This window comes from Lodderomyces beijingensis, assembly GCF_963989305.1.
Source record: "Lodderomyces beijingensis strain CBS 14171 genome assembly, chromosome: 6".
In the NCBI taxonomy this organism is placed as follows: Eukaryota; Fungi; Ascomycota; class Pichiomycetes; order Serinales; family Debaryomycetaceae; genus Lodderomyces; species Lodderomyces beijingensis.
The window spans coordinates 1,011,534-1,030,386 of NC_089975.1; the positions used below are offsets into that span (position 1 = coordinate 1,011,534).

The 18,853-nt window shown below is 43.5% G+C and overlaps 4 protein-coding genes across 4 annotated transcripts; 2 read left to right on the forward strand and 2 right to left on the reverse strand. All coding sequences in view use genetic code 12, as the record gives it.

The window, feature by feature from the left end:
* Positions 1 to 315: 315 nt before the first annotated feature.
* LODBEIA_P51460 (uncharacterized protein) lies at positions 316 to 4,935 on the reverse strand (the record flags this gene model as incomplete). The annotated part of the gene is made up of 1 exon (XM_066975446.1): positions 316 to 4,935. The coding sequence occupies one exon, from the start codon at positions 4,933 to 4,935 to the stop codon at positions 316 to 318; it is 4,620 nt and encodes a 1,539-aa protein (XP_066832084.1).
* A 7,679-nt stretch (positions 4,936 to 12,614) lies between these two features.
* On the forward strand, positions 12,615 to 13,526 carry LODBEIA_P51470 (uncharacterized protein; the record flags this gene model as incomplete). The annotated part of the gene is made up of 2 exons (XM_066975447.1): positions 12,615 to 12,651; positions 12,739 to 13,526. 2 exons carry the CDS (start codon positions 12,615 to 12,617, stop codon positions 13,524 to 13,526), a joined length of 825 nt encoding a protein of 274 aa, XP_066832085.1.
* A 246-nt stretch (positions 13,527 to 13,772) lies between these two features.
* On the forward strand, positions 13,773 to 15,878 carry LODBEIA_P51480 (uncharacterized protein; the record flags this gene model as incomplete). Its single annotated transcript, XM_066975448.1, has 1 exon — positions 13,773 to 15,878. The coding sequence occupies one exon, from the start codon at positions 13,773 to 13,775 to the stop codon at positions 15,876 to 15,878; it is 2,106 nt and encodes a 701-aa protein (XP_066832086.1).
* Positions 15,879 to 15,967: 89 nt separating this feature from the next.
* On the reverse strand, positions 15,968 to 18,145 carry LODBEIA_P51490 (uncharacterized protein; the record flags this gene model as incomplete). The annotated part of the gene is made up of 1 exon (XM_066975449.1): positions 15,968 to 18,145. One exon carries the CDS (start codon positions 18,143 to 18,145, stop codon positions 15,968 to 15,970), a length of 2,178 nt encoding a protein of 725 aa, XP_066832087.1.
* Between the last annotated feature and the right edge of the window lie 708 nt (positions 18,146 to 18,853).

Consider the following 18,853-nt stretch of genomic DNA (forward strand, 5'->3'; position numbering starts at 1 on the left):
ACGGCAGAAACTGCTTTGAACCCACCATGATCATCATCATCAGCGAAACATGACAGACAGTCAATTCCCAGGGAGTTCGTTTTTGAAATTTTTTTTTCTTTAAATAAATAAAAGAAAAAGAACAATCTATTCACAATAATTATGAACAACAACAACATCAGCAAAACATGACAGACAGGCAATTCCCAGGGGGTTCGTTTTTGAAATTTTTTTTTTAAAATAAATAAAAAAAAAGGGGGCATCTGTACTCCATTTGTTGTTGTTGTTCACAAGTCGTCAATTATTGTGAATAAATTGTTCTTTTTCTTTTTTTGATTATGCTTGGTCATTGTAGCCATCATGGAAAACCAATCGACTGAACCATCCGTTATTCTTCCTTCTGTCACCTTTGGGCACTCTGAACAACCAGTAAAAGAAAACAGTGAAAATCATATTGAACGCAATGAATCCAATAAAAACGCCGCAGTCTCTCCCGAATTGGGATATTGAAATGTTCAAATGCTTCAAATATTGATTGGTTTGGTTGGTGACACAAAACTGACAATTGTCTGTAGCCTCGGGGTTGGTCAAATATCCTCCAGCGACTGCAATGTATGCACCCATGTAGTCCTTACATTTTTGAACACCAGGGTGCTCTGTGGGGAAATGGAGAAACTCGTTAGCGGCACATTGGACGCTGGAGTTACCAATACCCATGGAAAACATGGCTGAAAGCAAATACGTGAATGGATTGAATCGGTAAAGGAAAATCCAGAAACGGGGCATGAAATCCTTGGTGGCAATGACACCACAAAATGTCATGCAAATGGTGATCAACATCGAAATGCCATTGGCGGCATTATCGGCCAATTGATTGAATGAGATGCACAACTGGGCCAACGTGGATGAATAAATAAACATCAACGTCATGATAACCCACATCAATGCCCCACGTTGCACCACGGCATCGCCAGCGTTACGATACATTCCAACGGGGTAGTACCAGCAAAAGAATGAGATGGACGCAGCAACAATTTGATAAGGCAACTCGGCAGTAATCTGCGCCAAGATAAATGCAAACCAGGAAAATGTCTTTGCCGGTGCTTCTCTGGCTTCATAAAGATCACGCTGGGTGACAAACATGGGCACATATTGTTGAGACAAGGTGGTCATCACCACAAACAACATAAAGATTGAAAGCATTTGATTTTGAAGTCCCTGCATCGAGTTTTTCGACTTGTAAAAAGTGAATCCATTGAAAAGCGAACACAATATAGCCATGGCAAATTTCGAGTAGATATAGGATGGTGTTCGCCAGTATTGCTGAAACAAACGCAAGAGAACATAGTGGTACTGCTTCCACAAGGGCGCAGCATATGACTTATTTGTCTCCGAGTCTTCAACCCCACCAACTGCTGAATCTTCCTTCTTGCTGCCGCGTTTGTGTTCCAACCGGTCCAACTCGCGCTGGACTCGCTTGTACTCTCTTGATTTTTTCCAAACTTCAAAGTAATCTTGGTTCGCAGTGGATCCAGGAGCAGCACCAATCACATGCAACATCCACTCGGCAGGGTTGGCATGTTTGGGGCATTTGGGTGCTCCGTGAGACTCAAAATAACGAATCAAGGTTTGGCACTTGTAACCAAACTCGCCGAAATAAACAGTTTGCCCACCGCGTTGAAGAAACAATAATCGATCAAACTCTTCCAAAAGCACCGATGATGGTTGATGGATGGTGCACAAGATGGCTTGGCCGTGATTAGCCAATTTTCTAAGCAATTTACAAATACTCCAAGCGGTTTGCGAGTCCAACCCAGAGGTGGGTTCATCAAGAAACACCAAGAGCTTTGGCTTGGCAACCAACTCCACGGCAATGGTTAATCTCTTTCTTTGTTCGACATTGAGACCTTCACCTGGAACACCAACAACGGCATTGGCATAGGATTCCATCTCCATCAACTCAATAATTCTTTCGACATAGGCATCCTTCAGTTTTTTGGAAACGTCATTGGGCTGTCTCAAGTATGCACTGAATTTAAGAGCTTCTCGAACGGTGCTTGTTTCCAAATGCAAATCCTGTTGTTGAACATATCCAATCGATCTTTGGAAAGCATTGTCCAAGTTGCCTCCGTTAACCATTCTTGAGCCCGATGTAATGACACCAACGGTTAACCGTTCACTCAATGCGTTAAGCAACGTTGTCTTTCCTGCACCCGATGCACCCATCAAGGCAGTGACTTGCCCGGGCTTGACCCATCCATCGATACCGTTCAAAATAGTGCGGTCCTCGCCTTTAAGACGAATATTGTAGGACAAATTTCTCCAATGGAAAACATTTGAAGTTTCCAAAATCTTGCTGCGGTCCAACGAGTCAAACGAGCCATCGGAAAATTCAGTCGATCCATTAAAATCATAACCGTGTTTTTCATCGATATAGCTACCTTCATTTGAGCTTCCACCGCCATTTTGTCCCATATTCATCTCTTCGTCATTTTCAAATCTTCTCATTTTCTTAATATCCTTCTTTTTAAACACCAAAATTTCACCTTTGGAGGTACCAGACCGGTTATACTGTACGCAAACCAATGTTGTGATAAGCAAGAAAATGACAAATGCAAGCAAGATTCCAAAATTTCTCCACGCGTGGTCCCATTCATAACTAAAGGCTTCTCGAATGTACAGATCGCCATTAATAAAATTGCTACCGGGAACCGATGCCAATGAGGCGCAAACAACCGAGGGCCCACTTGTTGGGTAGCCAAAACCCAGCGGCACAAAATAGGTACATTCAAATGATCTGCCGTGGAACTCATTGGCGATTAAAGCCTCATAAGCATAAGCAAGGGGATTCACCCAACGGATCCATTTACACCACCCAAGCATATAAGTGACGGGGATAGCAAACCCAGTAAAAGTACTCATGGCAAACAACAATAAACTCGAAGGGGTCATGGCCTCGGCCAAGGTTGACGTGTAAGCACCAATGGTTCTAAATAAATGCGACATCATGAGTGTGGAAAGGAAATTGATCAACAAGTAAAAGAAAAAGGCACCGGGTTCTCTTTTGAAATTCACCATGAAATACAATGCACAATTAAAACAGATGCAACAAATCAACTTTAACGGCACATCTGCAATGATCGAGCCCAATGCGTCCGCCATGGGTGGATACAATGCATATTCGCGGTGCTTTTGCACAACGGGCCTCGTTTCGTAAATGGTGTAAATTTCCAACACCGAGGAATAGGCATTAAACAATAACGCATAGTACATCACTGCACACCGGTAGTAAAAAGAATCGGTATTTGGTTGAAGGTTGTAAAAGACAGATGCCAAAATCAAACTCATGGCGACATTTCCAACAATGGTAAGAAGTGGCACTGAAGGGTCACCCTTCATTCGATCGAAATTTCTCGAAATGACATAGCGCACTTGCATGGGGAATGACACCGTATAAGGGGACTTGGTATGGGTATGCTTGGCCTTTTTAGCAATCATGGCTTCAAACACTTCTTGCTTTTGGTCATAGTTTTCACAATTGTCCAAATACTCGTCAATCTCTTCCACCAAGGCCTGTCTCTCGGGAGATCTTCTCCAATATCTATAAAATTCTTTTGGAGTTCGAGGAACAATCTTTTCAAACCCGGGCTTGACTTGTCTTTCCGCGGGGTTTGTTACCGAAGTAAGGAAATCAGGAGTAGTTTGTCGTTCTTGACACACATAGCCCATCTTTTGGAAATAAACTGAAGCGCGCTGGCTAGATCCGAAAAAGATTTGGTAACCTTCATACATAACAATGACTTTATCAAACAAGTCATAGGCATCTTGAGAACATTGGTAAATGGCAATCAATGGAGTTTCATTCATGACACTAGCCGAGGTTTTCAAAGAGCTGATAAATTCCAACGCCGTGGCAGCGTCCAAGCCTCGTGTCGAGTTGTCCCAACATTGAATTGATGCCTGCACCAATGATACTTCAGCAATCGAGACTCTTTTGCGCTCACCTCCGGAAACTCCTCGAATAAAGTCATTTCCAACTTTGGTGTTTTTGGTATGGGTCAAACCATAAGTTGCCATAACAACGTCAACAATGTGTTTTGCGTACGCCGAGCGCGAGACCCCAAGCGGTCTGTTTCTAGGAGTCTTCATCAACGCTGTAAATTCCAAAGTTTCGCCAACGGTTAAATTGGGGAAATGCGTTTCTGTTTCGGCACAATAAACCACTTCGCCTCGGAGATTCTTCTTAATCTCTTCTTGAGTGATACCATCGTATGAAATGATGGAGCCATCGGCAACTTTGAAGCCCTCGGTGTGGCAAGCAATTGTTTTTAAAAAAGTCGAGCAACCTGCACCTGGGCGGCCTAAAACCACAGTGACTTCACCGGGTTTGATCAAACCTTCCATTGGTTTCAAGATATCAAAAGTATAATCTTCATCCGAATGTTTTTTGAACTTGTTGACGATTTTGCTAGCAAACTTGAAAATACCATTGGAAACTGTAGTTTGGTAATCCAGCTCAATAGCGTCACCATAGACCCGGAGGTTTTTGTAGGCGACTCCCAATTTGCCCGGCTTGTAGTATTCAGAATCGCTCTGGTATAACGTCCACATATTCTGCACCCATCGTTTCGAGTTGAACTGGTCCGACTCGGGATCTAATGTGGGATCGGTCTTGTCTGTCACTGGGTTGACGCCGTGGGGAGTAGCCACATGGCTGTACGGTTGAGTCGGGTGGTGGCCATGCTGATTGTGGTGGCCATGGCTCGACGTGTGTTGTCTCGAAAAAGTCTCGTCGAAAAAGGAAGGTGCTCCTGTGGTTAAAGTCTTGGCCAAATGATGAATCTGGGCCGACGTGCTATGGTTGAAGCCCGAGTAGTAGCCATAGTAGGGCTGTCCTTCTGGTTTCCTGACGTAGCCATAGTATGGTTGTGGTTGACTGGGATTTCTCCTTCCCATATTCAAAATCAATTTTTGTTTGTGGTTCTTCTATTTCTTTTTCTGTTAATATTTTTTTTTCTGGTTTCTTTTTTTGCGACTGTCGTAATTTGTTGCTAGTGTTCCCTCTTTGCTCTTCAATGGAGAAACAACGCTGGTTTCCAATGCAATAAATGAAATGCTGAAAAGACGAAGATGTAGATGTAGAAGATGTACAAGACGACAAGAGGCAACGATTTTTTGTAACCTGACCAATCCCGCAAAAATTTGAAGTTTTTTTTTTTTGTCTTTAAAAGTCTAGATCAGGTGTGGAAGCTTTGACTTTCTGCAAGAACGAGTTTAGCAGCAGTCAGCAGTGATTGCAGTGGGTTTTTCGCAGGGAGAAATGGAAGAAGTGAAAGTTTAATTCTATTGGTGTAAATCTCTCTGCCTGCTCAAGTGCGAGTCTGGCGTCCGATCTAGGAAGGTACAAGCAAGCAAATGCCTCTATACTGTTAGTGTGAAAACGGACTGTTTGTCTATATAAATATCCAAGTGAATGGCCCTTCCTTATATCTCTTGGAGAATGTGGAACGTGTTTCTTCTAAACCGGTTTTTTTTTCACCCCCTAGCGCTGTTCTTGTTCTAAGATGTGTCCGGTGACGGAGCCCTTGCTTTTTTGGTGGTGGTTGGTTGGTTGGAAGCAAGAAGGAAAGGAAACGGGGGGAATAGATGGTGAAGGGATGTTGGTTGTAAAAAGTTCAAAAGTGCTGTAAATCAGATTTTTATTGTTTTTTTGCAACAGGGGGGGGGGGGGGGGGGGGGGCAGCTTTATTCATATTAGTGCAGAAAATTGATGATTTAAATACAAGAAGCTGCCAGAAAGTATCTCCAAAAAAATAAAAAACCTCCTCCCCACTAAAGGACAGCTTCTTTTTTCTTTACTCAGTTAGTTGCAGTGGGTTAAGAGCGGTTCAAATTAACGAAGCAGCTCAACCAAAAAATAAAAACGTAAAAAAAATAAAAAAAAATAAAAAAGCAAAATGACGCCAGTGGTGAGAGGGTGGGAATGGTTGATGGAGGAGAGCGGAAAGTGGTGGTGGTTGGAGAAGGTGAAGATGGCTCGCTCAGTGGGAGAGAGTGTTAGTTTCTGGAGAAGCAGAAACAGAACATTGTACGTTTTACAGTTTTAAGCTTGCACGCTTCTGCCAATATTTGCATGCTCTGCACGTTTGAATGCCCACACAGACACTGCAAGAGCAGTTTGCGCCAGTGCCCCTCCCCCCTCTGGTTAGGGTGGGTAAATGGGGCAGCACCTGTTTTGGTGCCCTGGTGCTTAAAAGCCAAGTTGGTTGGGATATTTTCCTTCGTTTCTTTCTTTTTTAGTGTTTGTGGCACCAGAGGGTTATTATCTCCAATCGAGCTGAGAAGTAAATACCGGAAACCAACCCATTTCTTTCGATACCAGCTGTTACCGCCCTCCTGCAACGCTGCAACGCTACAACGCCACAATGCCTTTTGCCCTTTAGGTTCCTCTGTTTCGCTGACAATAGGTTTATTCTAGCCTGCTTTTCTTTTTCGATTCATTGCCAAAGCGGCCTTTATTTTGCAAGAGTGAATGCTGAGACGCCAGTTTGAAACACCTACTCCAGAGTTGATTGATCTGGGGTGAGGTGGCGGGCGAGGTGATGACGCGTAGCCGTGTTTCAGAGGTCAAGAGCGGCCAGCTGCTGTTTTGTTTTTCACATGCCCCTCGTCTCCTCGTGTTCTCCTTTGTCGAAGCTGATAAGCATCTTTGGCAAGAAAATAAAAGGGGGGCAGAGAGGGTCAGTGTTATTATAATTGCAAGAGGGCAAAAAAAAACCATCTAGCTTTTTTGATGATTTGGACTTGGTTTCAGTTATTGGCGTAGTCAACTTGCTTGAGGGTGAGGCGAGGTTGAGGTTGCGGTTTATCCGATACTTGTCGGTGAGAGTTGTCTTTGAGTTCATCTTCCCCACAGTGCACCCATGCACTACGGGATGCTCAAGTCAAACTAGATCCAAAGATTTTAGACCCTTGTTACAACGTCATTTGCTCTTGCCCTCGTCCTTGCCCTTGTTAGGACAGCTAACGGAGTTAACTGCCCAAAGTCATCGTTTGGGCTCCATTTGACACCATTGCCCCTCACCCTCTCCACAAGGGACAATCTTTCATCCTTTTTTATCATCCCTTTTGCTTGCCAAACGTGCCTCACGGAAAACCCAGATACCTCTCACCAGAAAAACGTTTCACCATGATCCTCCTTCCATCCTTCCCCCCCCTCCCCAACTCTTACTCCTCCTAGCACAAGAGATCTGCTATTAGCATATGTCCACTCTAGGTTTGCAACCCCAGTAGTCTGTTTCTTGATAAGAAGACTTTTTTTTTTCTTTTTTGGTTTTTGACCGTTGATCATGTACGATATTGCTTCCCTATTGTAGTAATTGATAAATACCCATGGCCTGCAACGCAGCAGCTGCAAAATCAAGAAATAAAAAGCATAAAAGGTTGAAATAAAAAAAAAAAGAAAAATAGAAAGCTAATCATCTGGACGAAAGTAAACTTAACCATCGTAACCATCGTTTCACCTGCGTTTTTGCTTTTTTTAAAATTGAACAGAGAGATCCACCTGCCCCAATAGTGGAAGTTTTTTGTTCAACTCGAAGCTACATTGCGCACATATGCAAAAAAACTGGAATACAGAAATGGGTGGCGTACTACCCCAGTGCGCTGTTGATGTACACCAGAGTTTATGTACACTTCTTGCAAAACCCGATTGATTCTTTTTTATATATATATATCTTTCACAGCACAGCCCACGCACCGGTGACGGCGAAAACTCTACCTTCTCCAGCTAGGTTCATCATCAATCACAAGATGGAGTAAGATATAAAATGGCAAGCAAGAGGCAGATCCAGCCAGCAACTTTTCGCAGTCGCAGAGTGTAACGAGCAGCAACCAGACTGCCAGGGGGGAAAATGGAGACTCTGTGTCCTGAATCTCAATCTCAATCTCAGATGTCTCTCGAATCACCACCATCGTCACCATCTTACCGATTCCAGTTTCCTCTCACCGTCAATTATCCGAAGCAAGCAACTGGCGCTCTTGCTTCCTTTCTTTTTTTTCCTTTTTTTTTAAGATATTTATTTTGTTCTTGTTTTAATCTTAAAGTCTGAATCTCATTGAATCTGTCTAGAGTCGGCAGTTCCCTAGCAAAACACGGGTATGGCGGGATCCGATTTAAAAAAAAAAAAAAAAAACAGACACATTCAAGAAACTTTAACAAGAAGAGAGTAAATCCTGGTATTCTTCGATCCACCATCGTCGTCCATCACACTACGATCTTTCCTCTCGATTGCTAAATTGAAAGAAGAAATGTTTCCCTCACTTGATGGTACCTGGGTCATTTTTTTCCCGGGTTGCTCCGCTCACGGCGTGCTTGGATTTTGCTTTCCTTGCTTGGGGGAAAGGGCCAGGGGAGGCGCTGCTTATCTCAGAGTGTGAAACCAAGAACCGTGCCCTCAAGACAAGAGATGGAGGTGGCAATGGTATTGGCGGCGAGTCTCGACCTTCCCCCTGGCGATATTATTTATCCACCAATTGCCCCAAAAATGCCCGGGTTGCAAAGTGACATATTTAGACGTTTTTGTGTAGACACACAGCTCTAAAGCGTAATATATTTTGTTTTTTCTTTTTTTGCAACAATAGCTTCTTGTCCCAACCCGCCCCTCGCGTTATACAAGCAAAAAAGCATGGTGGCAGAGTGGTATGTGTCTGGCAAAGTGCGCATCAGTAATTGGCCCAGTCCAAGGGAAAAGTCAGACAAGTGGCTTTGTCGGTTGTGTAATTTGGATAACTCAATCAGTCCACATTCCGTTGAAACTAAAAGTAAGAAAAAACCCTCTTTTTTCCAGCTCGAGTAAAACCTACTCATCTCTCGAATGCAACACGATTATTACCTTGCCTGTACCCTAACCCTTTAACCCTCAACCCTGGAAGCGTTTGACTTTGAAACGAGCAATTGACGGACAGGGGGGGCGATCATCATCAACTAAAACAACGCCAACCCCCTCTCTTTTACTCCACTTTTTTCGCAGCCTTCTCCACAAGCTTAAAAATAAAGCCCTATGGAATGCACTGCATATAACCAGATGCTAATTTGATTGTGGAGACAATTGAAAGTAGGGTTGCCGAATCGGGTAATAAACTTGCAGGGGGGGTTGGTGGCTATAATGGCACTCAGCCATCGGAGACCACCCGACCAAACCAGAAGGGGTTCAACGCTGAGAGTCGTCGTCATCATCCAACCACGCATGAATGGGCAAAGAGGTCACACGACCAGGTTTTACTGCAACAACGATTATGATAACTTTCGCATGCTGCATTCCTTTTTCCCAATGTGAGAGAGAGAGAGACAGAGATCAGCAGAAGCCAAACTCAATCATCAAACATGACATCCAGTGAGGGAGAGCCAGAGGAGGCTGAAAGTTTGAATGATACATGCCTTGACCAACTCTATTATTACAGTTTTAGCTTCCAGTTTTTAAATCTGCCTTTTGTTGCCCAAGGTGCTTAAAAGTTTAGCTTCAACAAATGACGTGGGAAGATACAATCCGCGAGATTATTTTTTTCTCTCTCATATTATCCTGGCCTTCCTTGCCTACCCCCTCTTGGGTAACCTGTCCTGATGCAACCCCCCTCCCGTTGTTGCAATTTCGTTCTCGATCTCACCTTCTTGTTCCTTATTGTTTTTTCTTTCCGTGCTGTTTATCGTTGATTCGACAAATGGACTAACTCCAACAATAGAGATAGAGGAAAGATTTAAAGCCAACTTAACTTACCTGCCTACCCCCGTCCTCCTACTTCACCCTTGGCTAAAGTGTTTTTTGATGACAGTTCTGCTCTTTAAAAAGGAGATTATAAATTGGTGATTTAACTCAGCTAGTCGAGCCGAGAGGTGGACCTACAACATTGTCCATCGAGATGCAAGTAATTTGACCAACACTGCCGAACAAAAAAAAAAGCATAGCAATTGGTGTGTGTTTCAACATCCAATAGCTTTTATCTTTCCACTTTTTGTCTTCCGGCTATCCCTGCCACAGTGCATCCACAACGGTTTCACAACAAAGAAGCAAGGCCGTAATTTTTTTTGAGATTTGTGAGATAATTGAGATAACTTTACCCACTTCAGCTTCCTTTGCAACCATCCATTTCCAAAATAAAGCCACGCCACGCCCTCCTTGAACCTAATCTTTGAGTTCAACTCAAGCATCATTTTGCTTCTTCTTCAACGATAGGACAAATGGCGCCAACGCATTCAACATCATCAGCAGGTTCTATTGCATTGTGTGCATTCAATTAACTCAGAGAGCCGTATATTTTTTTCTGCAATACTTGAACTCTACCCACATGTCTCCAACTTCCAACTTTCTCACGTTATTGCTATTGTTTTCATCAGAAAGTCTAACACGTTGACACCATCAGAATCCGTTTAGATGATGATGGCTTATGCTTGAATCCGGCAACTTGATTTTGTAGAACCTCACTTTCAACTAGGAAAAATTAACCCCTTAACCCTTAATTAACCTCAACAACGTGGGGTCGAGGGGTCAATATTTTTCTTTTCCACACCAAAAGTTCAAGGTTTCTCCAAGACCCAAGGCGTCCCGGTTTCGCTCACCTGCCGTACGTGCTATGCACCAGAAGATAGAGACAACTGAAACATGTCTCTTGATATAAAAAAAAAACAGGACAAGGAAGGTGACGCAAATTGGCCGATGCAAGGGGGTAGAATTGCTTTACCAGCAAAATGCGTATGCACGGCATGAAATTATCCGGGAAAAATAAATAAAAAAAAAGAAAGCGCAATTTGGACAAGAGATGTGCATAAACATAATTCTACTGATTATATCCAGAATCAAAATAGACAAAAAGGTCGGGATTTGGCTAGATATGAGCTAAATGTAGAACTAATAGGGAGAACAACGCAACAAAGGTGGGCTGATTTACATGCTTCTACCTTGATTTAACTTCATTCTTTCATCAGAGCTGAATTTCACAGCTTCAAGCTTGTAGATGAGCTGGCGTTAGGGATCTCACATATACACATACATATACGTATACGCATGATTGGGTTGTGGGTTACGTTAGGTTACGTTGTACCATCTGGTTCTTTCTTTTTTTTTCCACAAGTGTATGAAATTGAAATCATGCATGTGTGCATCTTCTATTTGATAACCAAGAAATGATAATCATGATGATGAGGGTGAATAACGACATCGGCAGGTGGCAGGTGGAAGGTGTTGGGGGTGACAATCAACGCAAAGAAAAAAGAGCAAAAGAAGCGATAACGGTTTTCTCTCAACGTTTGTGGTTCGAGAAATTAAGGCTTAAACTATTCATGTTCCAAACGCTGCGGCGATCCCCCTCTCTTGCTTGAGAAATCAAGAGTCCCAAAAATCACAGTTTTATCCACGGCTGCATCAAGATTGGATTGCTTTTCTTTTAAATTTTCTTTTTTGTTGATGATGCCATGTCTGCAAAGGCACACCGTGCACCCACTCATTCGATGCAAAGACGTGAGGTGAGATAAGATGAGATGAGATGATATCGAATGTAACTTTCAGGAGAGCAAGAGGAAGATGAAATCGCCATAGCTTGCTTTCTTTTTTTTTTTTATTCTGGAAAGAAACAACAGAGTCATGGCCAGCAGATACGTTACAATTTCTGCAGGTTGCGGGTATCTAGTTGTTGCACGGGTATAGCGAGCTGTGCAAAATATCCGGCATTAGACCAATTTATGCCTTGGTTTACTCTGGTCAGGGATCATCAGATACCATGAGTCTGAGTAGGGGGGAAGGGGAAGTGGGGGTGATTTTCCTTTTTTTGGGGGGGGGCAGGCTTTGGGGAGTTCCGGCACAGATCTCGTTCATCATGCATCATGTTGTACGGCGTCGGGGGTTCTCGCTGGTGTCAGCGCGGGAACCATCCAACTCTTGCGATTAGCGTTGGGAGAGATAGATAGAAAGTCAAGCACATGTTTGCTCAACTGTTGGGTGGATTTTAGCATGATCAATCTCAACTCCTCCCGACCGGTGTTTATATATGTATATATATAAATGCATCGGAAAATTTGCGGCTCGAGAACAAGCAGCATCTTCACCCAAACAAAACCACTAGTATGAGCTTGTCAGGCCGCATCGAACTTCGAATCCAACGTCCCTACGTTTGACATTTCATCAAGTATGTTACTTCTTGCTCACCAATAATTTGGTGCAAAAAAAGCGCAAAAAAAGGCAAAAAAGAATATAAATGCGAGGACCGGGAATCGAACCCGGGGCCCAACGATGGCAACGTTGGATTTTACCACTAAACCATCCTCGCCTGTTTGTTGCAAAACATGCTTTTAGTTTTAGGTCTATCAGTAGAGATGCACTTGGGTATCAAGTGGGGGCACCTTCAAGGCCGTCAATCTTCGAGCTGCCCATGTCCATGTAGATTCTACATAGCCTAAGATCTCTAAAACCACCTTTTAACTGCTCTTTAATGTCTCCACACCCAACTTGTAAGTGCTCCCAGGGGTTGTGGACAGCGGCCGTACAACTCAGATCGGGATAGTGAAGTTCATGAAAAAAAAAAGAGACCAAAAATTTCACAGCAAGTTGCTCTAGCAAACTCACCCACTAGAAACTTCTCACGTCATGTCCAAGACCCAAGTGCAACGAGTAGTCAATGCTAGTATGTCTAGAAATTGCAAGAAAAAATTCGCATCCACAGTTTCCTCCTAGATAGATATTAACATGCAAATTCAAAATGTTTAAACAGTTCAAAAGTTTTACCCGATTGCATTAGCAGATAAGACATGGGATAACACGGGCTTACTCGTGGACTCAAGCTTTGAAGAAGCAACCACAACGGCATCACCAATCAAAGTTCTCCTAACAATCGACCTCACTCAAGCCGTGGCTGAAGAAGCTATAAATAAAAATGTCAAATTCATCATGGCCTACCACCCATTCATCTTTCGTGGATTGAAGTCGATTTCGCAGCAAGATCCACAACAACGGTCGCTCCTCAAATTGATTCAAAACCGAGTCAGCGTTTATTCGCCACATACTGCAGTCGACAGCGCGCAAGGTGGCGTCAACGACTATTTAGTCGACGTGATCACCAAGGGCTCCATTGTGGAAAATAAAGTTCCACTTGAAGAAGATGCCAATTACCCCAATAACGGCATGGGTAGACTCGTTACGCTTCAGCAACCACAATTGCTCTCGGATCTAGTCAATCGAGTCAAACTGGGGTTGAAGTTGAAACATGTGCAAGTTGCCGCATCGAATGACAAGCAAGAGATCAAGTCGATTGCCATTTGTGCTGGCTCGGGCGGTGGAGTATTCAAGGGAGTCAAGGCTGATCTATACTTTACTGGAGAACTATCGCACCATGAAGCACTCTATTTTAAGGAATGCGGCTCGTCTGTCATTTGTTGCAACCATTCCAATACCGAACGTGCATTTTTGGCGGTGATTCAGCAACAGTTGACGCAGGAGTTGGAAGCTGGGGACGAAGTCGTCATTAGTGACGAGGATAGAGATCCTTTTGAGACTTGGTGAGTCAAAGTCCCTTCTTGGATGTTGGGGATGTGTGTAGTAGTGAGATATCTGAAATTTGGAAATGGTCTCGCACGTGACCTTTCCTTTCCATGTAGTGGAATCGATTTAACCAACATCCCGTTCTCGTGAATTTGGCAACCTATTCATCTCATTATTTCAATCTAAATTCAATCCAAATACAACCATACCTTTTTTCTTTTTCTTATATTTGTTTCTATGATATAGATAGCAGAGACAGGAAATAACATGGTTGACTCTCAACCTTTGGCTGCCATGCTAATGCCATCACAGGGCTCTGCCCAGAGTCCACCACCACTGCAGCCACCACCAGCAGTCACGATCCACTTTTCCAAAGGAGCCACCGTGCCAGCACATAACTTGAAATCAACCATCGTGGCTTGCACGGGTACCCCCTATGTGTTTCTCTATGGAGGGTTCGACGAAAATGACGCATTGGACAGCAATGTTTACCTCTTAAACACCCAGAAGATGGAATGGGAGGTCGACAACACCGCCGATGGGTTGTATCGAGAGGGACATCTGGCAGCGTATATAAACAATGGCAACATTTTGGTCTTTGGAGGACTCCCATTTGACGATGAAATTACTAATGAGTCACGAGCGCGGACTAGAGCCCACGATCAACGATTCGGCAATACCACGTCAACCTCGGGGCAGATTCGCCGCGATAGCTTGATGTTGGTTTACAACATCTTTGAACGGAAATGGATTGGACCGCCGGAGTTTGCGTTGGAAAATGCGCCTAGCTCACGCTCACGGCACGCGTGTTGCTTAACACCAGATGGATCGAAATTGTTCATTAGTGGCGGGCTAGTCCGATCAACCCCTTTGAGCGATTTGTACTGCTACGATTTGACTAGTGGGAAATGGACCGGTCCCATTGAATTTGTCCCTCGATTCGACCACAAGATGATTTATTATAACGAGCGCATCTACTTGTTTGGCGGGTTGGATGGAGATATGAACCACGTCAAATCGATTACGTATTACTCGTTGAAAAACCAAACCTTGGGCGAATTGAACCTTACCAATTTCATTGCCAACAATTTCTCCACGCTCTACTTTGACTTGCACATTTTGGAAAGCAAGATCAACCCCAGCCAGAGCATTTTCTTGAACTTGCCCACTTGGCATTCCAACGGTGGAATCGATATTGCCAGCTTCAGCTTGCTTGATTTCGAAACGCAAGTATTGTTTGAAAACTTGAATGTCACCGAAAACTTGGCGCTGGAGCAAAATGCAAGATTCACGTGGACGGCTGCTGTGGTCAATGACCAAGGTAAGCTCTATCTCTTGGGTAACAAGCGGACCCACTTGGCTCACGTATTTGGAGCACTAATCGCGGGAGAACAAACGGAAAATGATACAATTGCCGAGGAAGAACCTACCGAGGAAGACGAAGAGATACGGGCGCAAAACACCCAGTTGAACCATGTTTTAGAAATAGACTTAGCTGCGTTTGGCATTGTTGCCAAAAAACTCGAAAACCGACTATCGCTAGATTTCGAGCAACTTTTCGAACATGGTGAATTTTTCGACTTCCAAATTGAAACGTTGCTTACTGAACATGACCGGCAGAATTACGAAAACCAAGCAGCATATGAACTGAAGATTATACCGGTGCACAAGTCGATCTTGGTGGCGAGATGGCCCCATTTCCATCGCATGATAACCTCGGGGATGGATGAAACCATAAATGATAAAGTCTTGATCCCAGATCCGTATCTTCGAGTCAGAGCCATGCTCTATTTCCTCTACACGGGGAGACTTGAAGATAACAGCACCTTTAAGCTTTTGGACTATTCAGGGTTGCTAATCTTGGCCAACTTGTACGAGCTACCTGAGCTCAAAGTGTTGGTTCTTCAAAAATTGTTTGTGCTTTTCAACGAGTTGAAGATACAATTAGCAAACGCCGAAGAGGAAGCAATTTCGATCTTGATTCAGTTTTGGAAAGACTTGACTATGGCCAACGATTCGATCCTTTTGCAAAAAGTAATTGCTGAAATTAGAAAAAAATGGGGGGCAATCACTCGATCAAAAGCGTTTACCCAGCATCTATCAAAAGAAGATTTGATCAAGCTATGTCAAGACTCGACGACTCAACTCCACCTGGATCGCAGCGGCACACAGTCGAGTCTCACCACGCAAGCTTCTCAAAGTCGGTTCACTTCAATATTCAACGCGAAAGCTCGCACTAGCCCCAGCCAAAACTCGTTGAATTCGTTCGATCTTACTGCGACGCCCGATACGCCTGCTCGAAATACCAACTCGCCGTTTGTGATTGATGCCCCGGCAAATAATCCATCGCCATCACAAAATTCAGTAAACTAGAATAATAAAAAGGCGAACTTGATGTTACAAAGTTGATGCAACCTCCAAGTTTATTTCAATCGGTTCTCATTTTTTTTTTTTTTTTGCTTCTAAAAAATATCGTCTATAAAATCATGTATCCAATCACCAATCCTCTCAGTACCATCTTCGATCTCTTCCATAATGTCGTTGAAAATTTCACCAAACCCTTTATGAGGAAGTTTCGTTGTTGTTGCCACCAGTGTCGATGTGTTGATTCCTGTGGGTTGTTGTTGTTGTTGCGCTGCGGTGGTGGTCTCGGTCGTGGCTTGGAAATCACTGGGCTTTGGAAGTGCTTCCGTCACGAGCTGGGTAATGGTTGAGGCCTCTGACTTCAATGCTTCACTTGGCGTGGGATTCTCTTTTGCATTTTGAAGCGATTTGCGATCCCCTTTTCTATAGAGTTGGTCATAAGTGGCATTATTTCTTACAATATGTTCAACTTCAAAGGGCAAATTGGGGAAATCCAAATCGTCGCTCCATGCTTCGGGCAAGTGTGCATCGAATATATCCTGTGTTGACAAAGTGCCGTTGTTTGCTGCAGGGACCAAATCCAACGTGTCGCAAATGATGTTGTAAACTTCAGTATTGGCAAATGGTTTCACTTTTTTGTTGCCTAGTCTAGATTTGAAATAGGGGCCGTCAGCAATAAAAATTGCTCTCATCAACAAATGCGTATTGTCATAACCGTGAACACCCTTGGGCTTGTAATCGAAATCGTTATCTTTCATCTGTTGATGAGTAGTGATCAGGTAACCGACATCGGGGAATATCCAAATTGGAGCTAAACGGTAGTTGAATCTGTGAGCGTCCAATTGGCCCCCAAATTGTAAGCGTTGTGGTATATCCTCCATTTTATAAATGTGGTAATTCTTGGTGAGCTCTTGATCAAGTTTTGCAAAGTTGGCAACGATTTCATTGTACAATTCTTCAACATTGTTATCCTTCGAAGGTCTCAATCCAAACAAGGGCCAGCCGTCAATGTGTTCGATTTTGTTTAAATTGACAAAATCATCGAGATACAAAAGACGATCGTTTGAAGTTGGCGCCATACCATGGTCACTGAGAATGATCAAGTTGACAAGATCGTCAAGGTGTCTCTTATGCAACTCCAACTTCATCAATGCGATGAAATTATCCACGTAAACCAAACTTTCCGTCAAGTTGCTTCCCGAGATGCCGAATTTATGGCCAAACTCATCCACAGTGGGAACATAGGTCAAAATCAACTCTGGCCGTTGGCTTATATCGCGGTCAATCCATCCCATGACTCTATCGACTTTGGCCGACAACAATTCGCTACCGTTGAACTTGTCAAAATCAACATCGGGACCCACATGCGGAACTTCTGAACCAGGCCACATGTGGATGGCACTTTTCAAACCTTGATTTTTCGCCGTTTGCCATATAGGTTCACCGCCTTGCCAAAAATCAGGATCCAAGCCACCAACTTTGGGATCAGTGTTGATGAATTGTTTTTGCAACTTGGGGTCCCAGAAAGTATTGCCAACAATACCGTGCTCTGACGGGTATAGACCCGTGACTAAAGTCCAATGATTGGGGAAAGTCAGCGAGGGGAAACTTGGAATCATATAGGGAGCCCCGTAATCATTCACCATCATATTATGCAAAGTCGGTGTGTCTTGCGGACTAACGTAGTGCGGATGAAATCCATCCAAGGATATCACGATGGTGGTCTTGTAGAAATCATGCGTTGAATTTGTAAAAATCATTCGATGACCACCATTACCATCTACACCCTTGGTGTTGATTGGCAAGTTCAGTTTAGTCAAATAGAGAACCAAAAACACAATGGCAACCGCAGCCAAGGTGACACCACCGATTATCGTCCTATTCTTGACTTTTCTCTCCAACAACTTGAGTCTGTGCTCGCTGACATCTATAGGTGGCTCATAATATTCGTCATCATCGACCCGCCAGTCTTGATCCGGAGGGGTCTCGGCTGAATCCGAATGCAGCACTAACTCATAGTCATTACTTCGGTTGGGTTTGCCGCCAAGGACGGATGTGAAGTATTTGCTTATAAATCCATGTTTCTGCCGTGCATTGTTGCCATCATTATCGTTTTCATAATCTAGACCCCGGAGAAAGTTTTCGTGGTTACGTATTGGCGCCCGGCTGTTGTATGTTTCATCATGGTGGTTGGGGTGTATGATGTCTTCGTCCAGCTCATCCATGTCTGTCACCGGAACGTCAGCTGCATACGGCTTGCCGTTGTTGAAAGACATTTTGGGATGTTTCTAAGAATCAGTTGAACTCTTGAACCACGGGTGTGACCCAAGGGTTTGATTATCTAGGCTGAGAAACGTTTTGAGAAAAAAATTAAATTAATATCCGGTTAAGGGGCTGCCACGAAAACATTTTAGGGGGCTTTTTTTTATTCCAAGGCTATCAATCAGTTTGAGAAAAGAAACCAAATTATGGAGTCCTGAGAGACCCCAAACGCAGCCCTTATTGGTATATCACACTTTACTTTTCTTTCTTTCAACTAATAGGTGCAAAGTTGAATTTGGGCCCACCGGTGTTTCAAAGAATTGTGAGAAGAAGTTACACAATCGATTACGACAGTGTTCTTTTCCGGGAAGTTTATAAACACTCAGGGTAAATGAAAGCCAACGTTGGGCCAAAAGTCAACAGATTTTCTCCTTAATTGCAAAGAAAAGCCTTGAGATGGGTATAATTCAGGATAGACTTTCTCGAGCTCCCCCCTTGACTTGAACATGCCAGTAAAACTTACTCCACAAACCATGCCAATTTGTCGAATTTATGTATTATTTGCAAGGAAGCTTTTCTTTGCAATTTCTAGACAACGCATACACGCACATGGAGTCTGAAATATGGAGACTACTCTTCACGGTGACCTTTGTCAACTTGCTTTGAAATTGTCCTTTACATGCTCTTCTGTCTTGGGATGCCAACTTCTAAGCACGTGATTA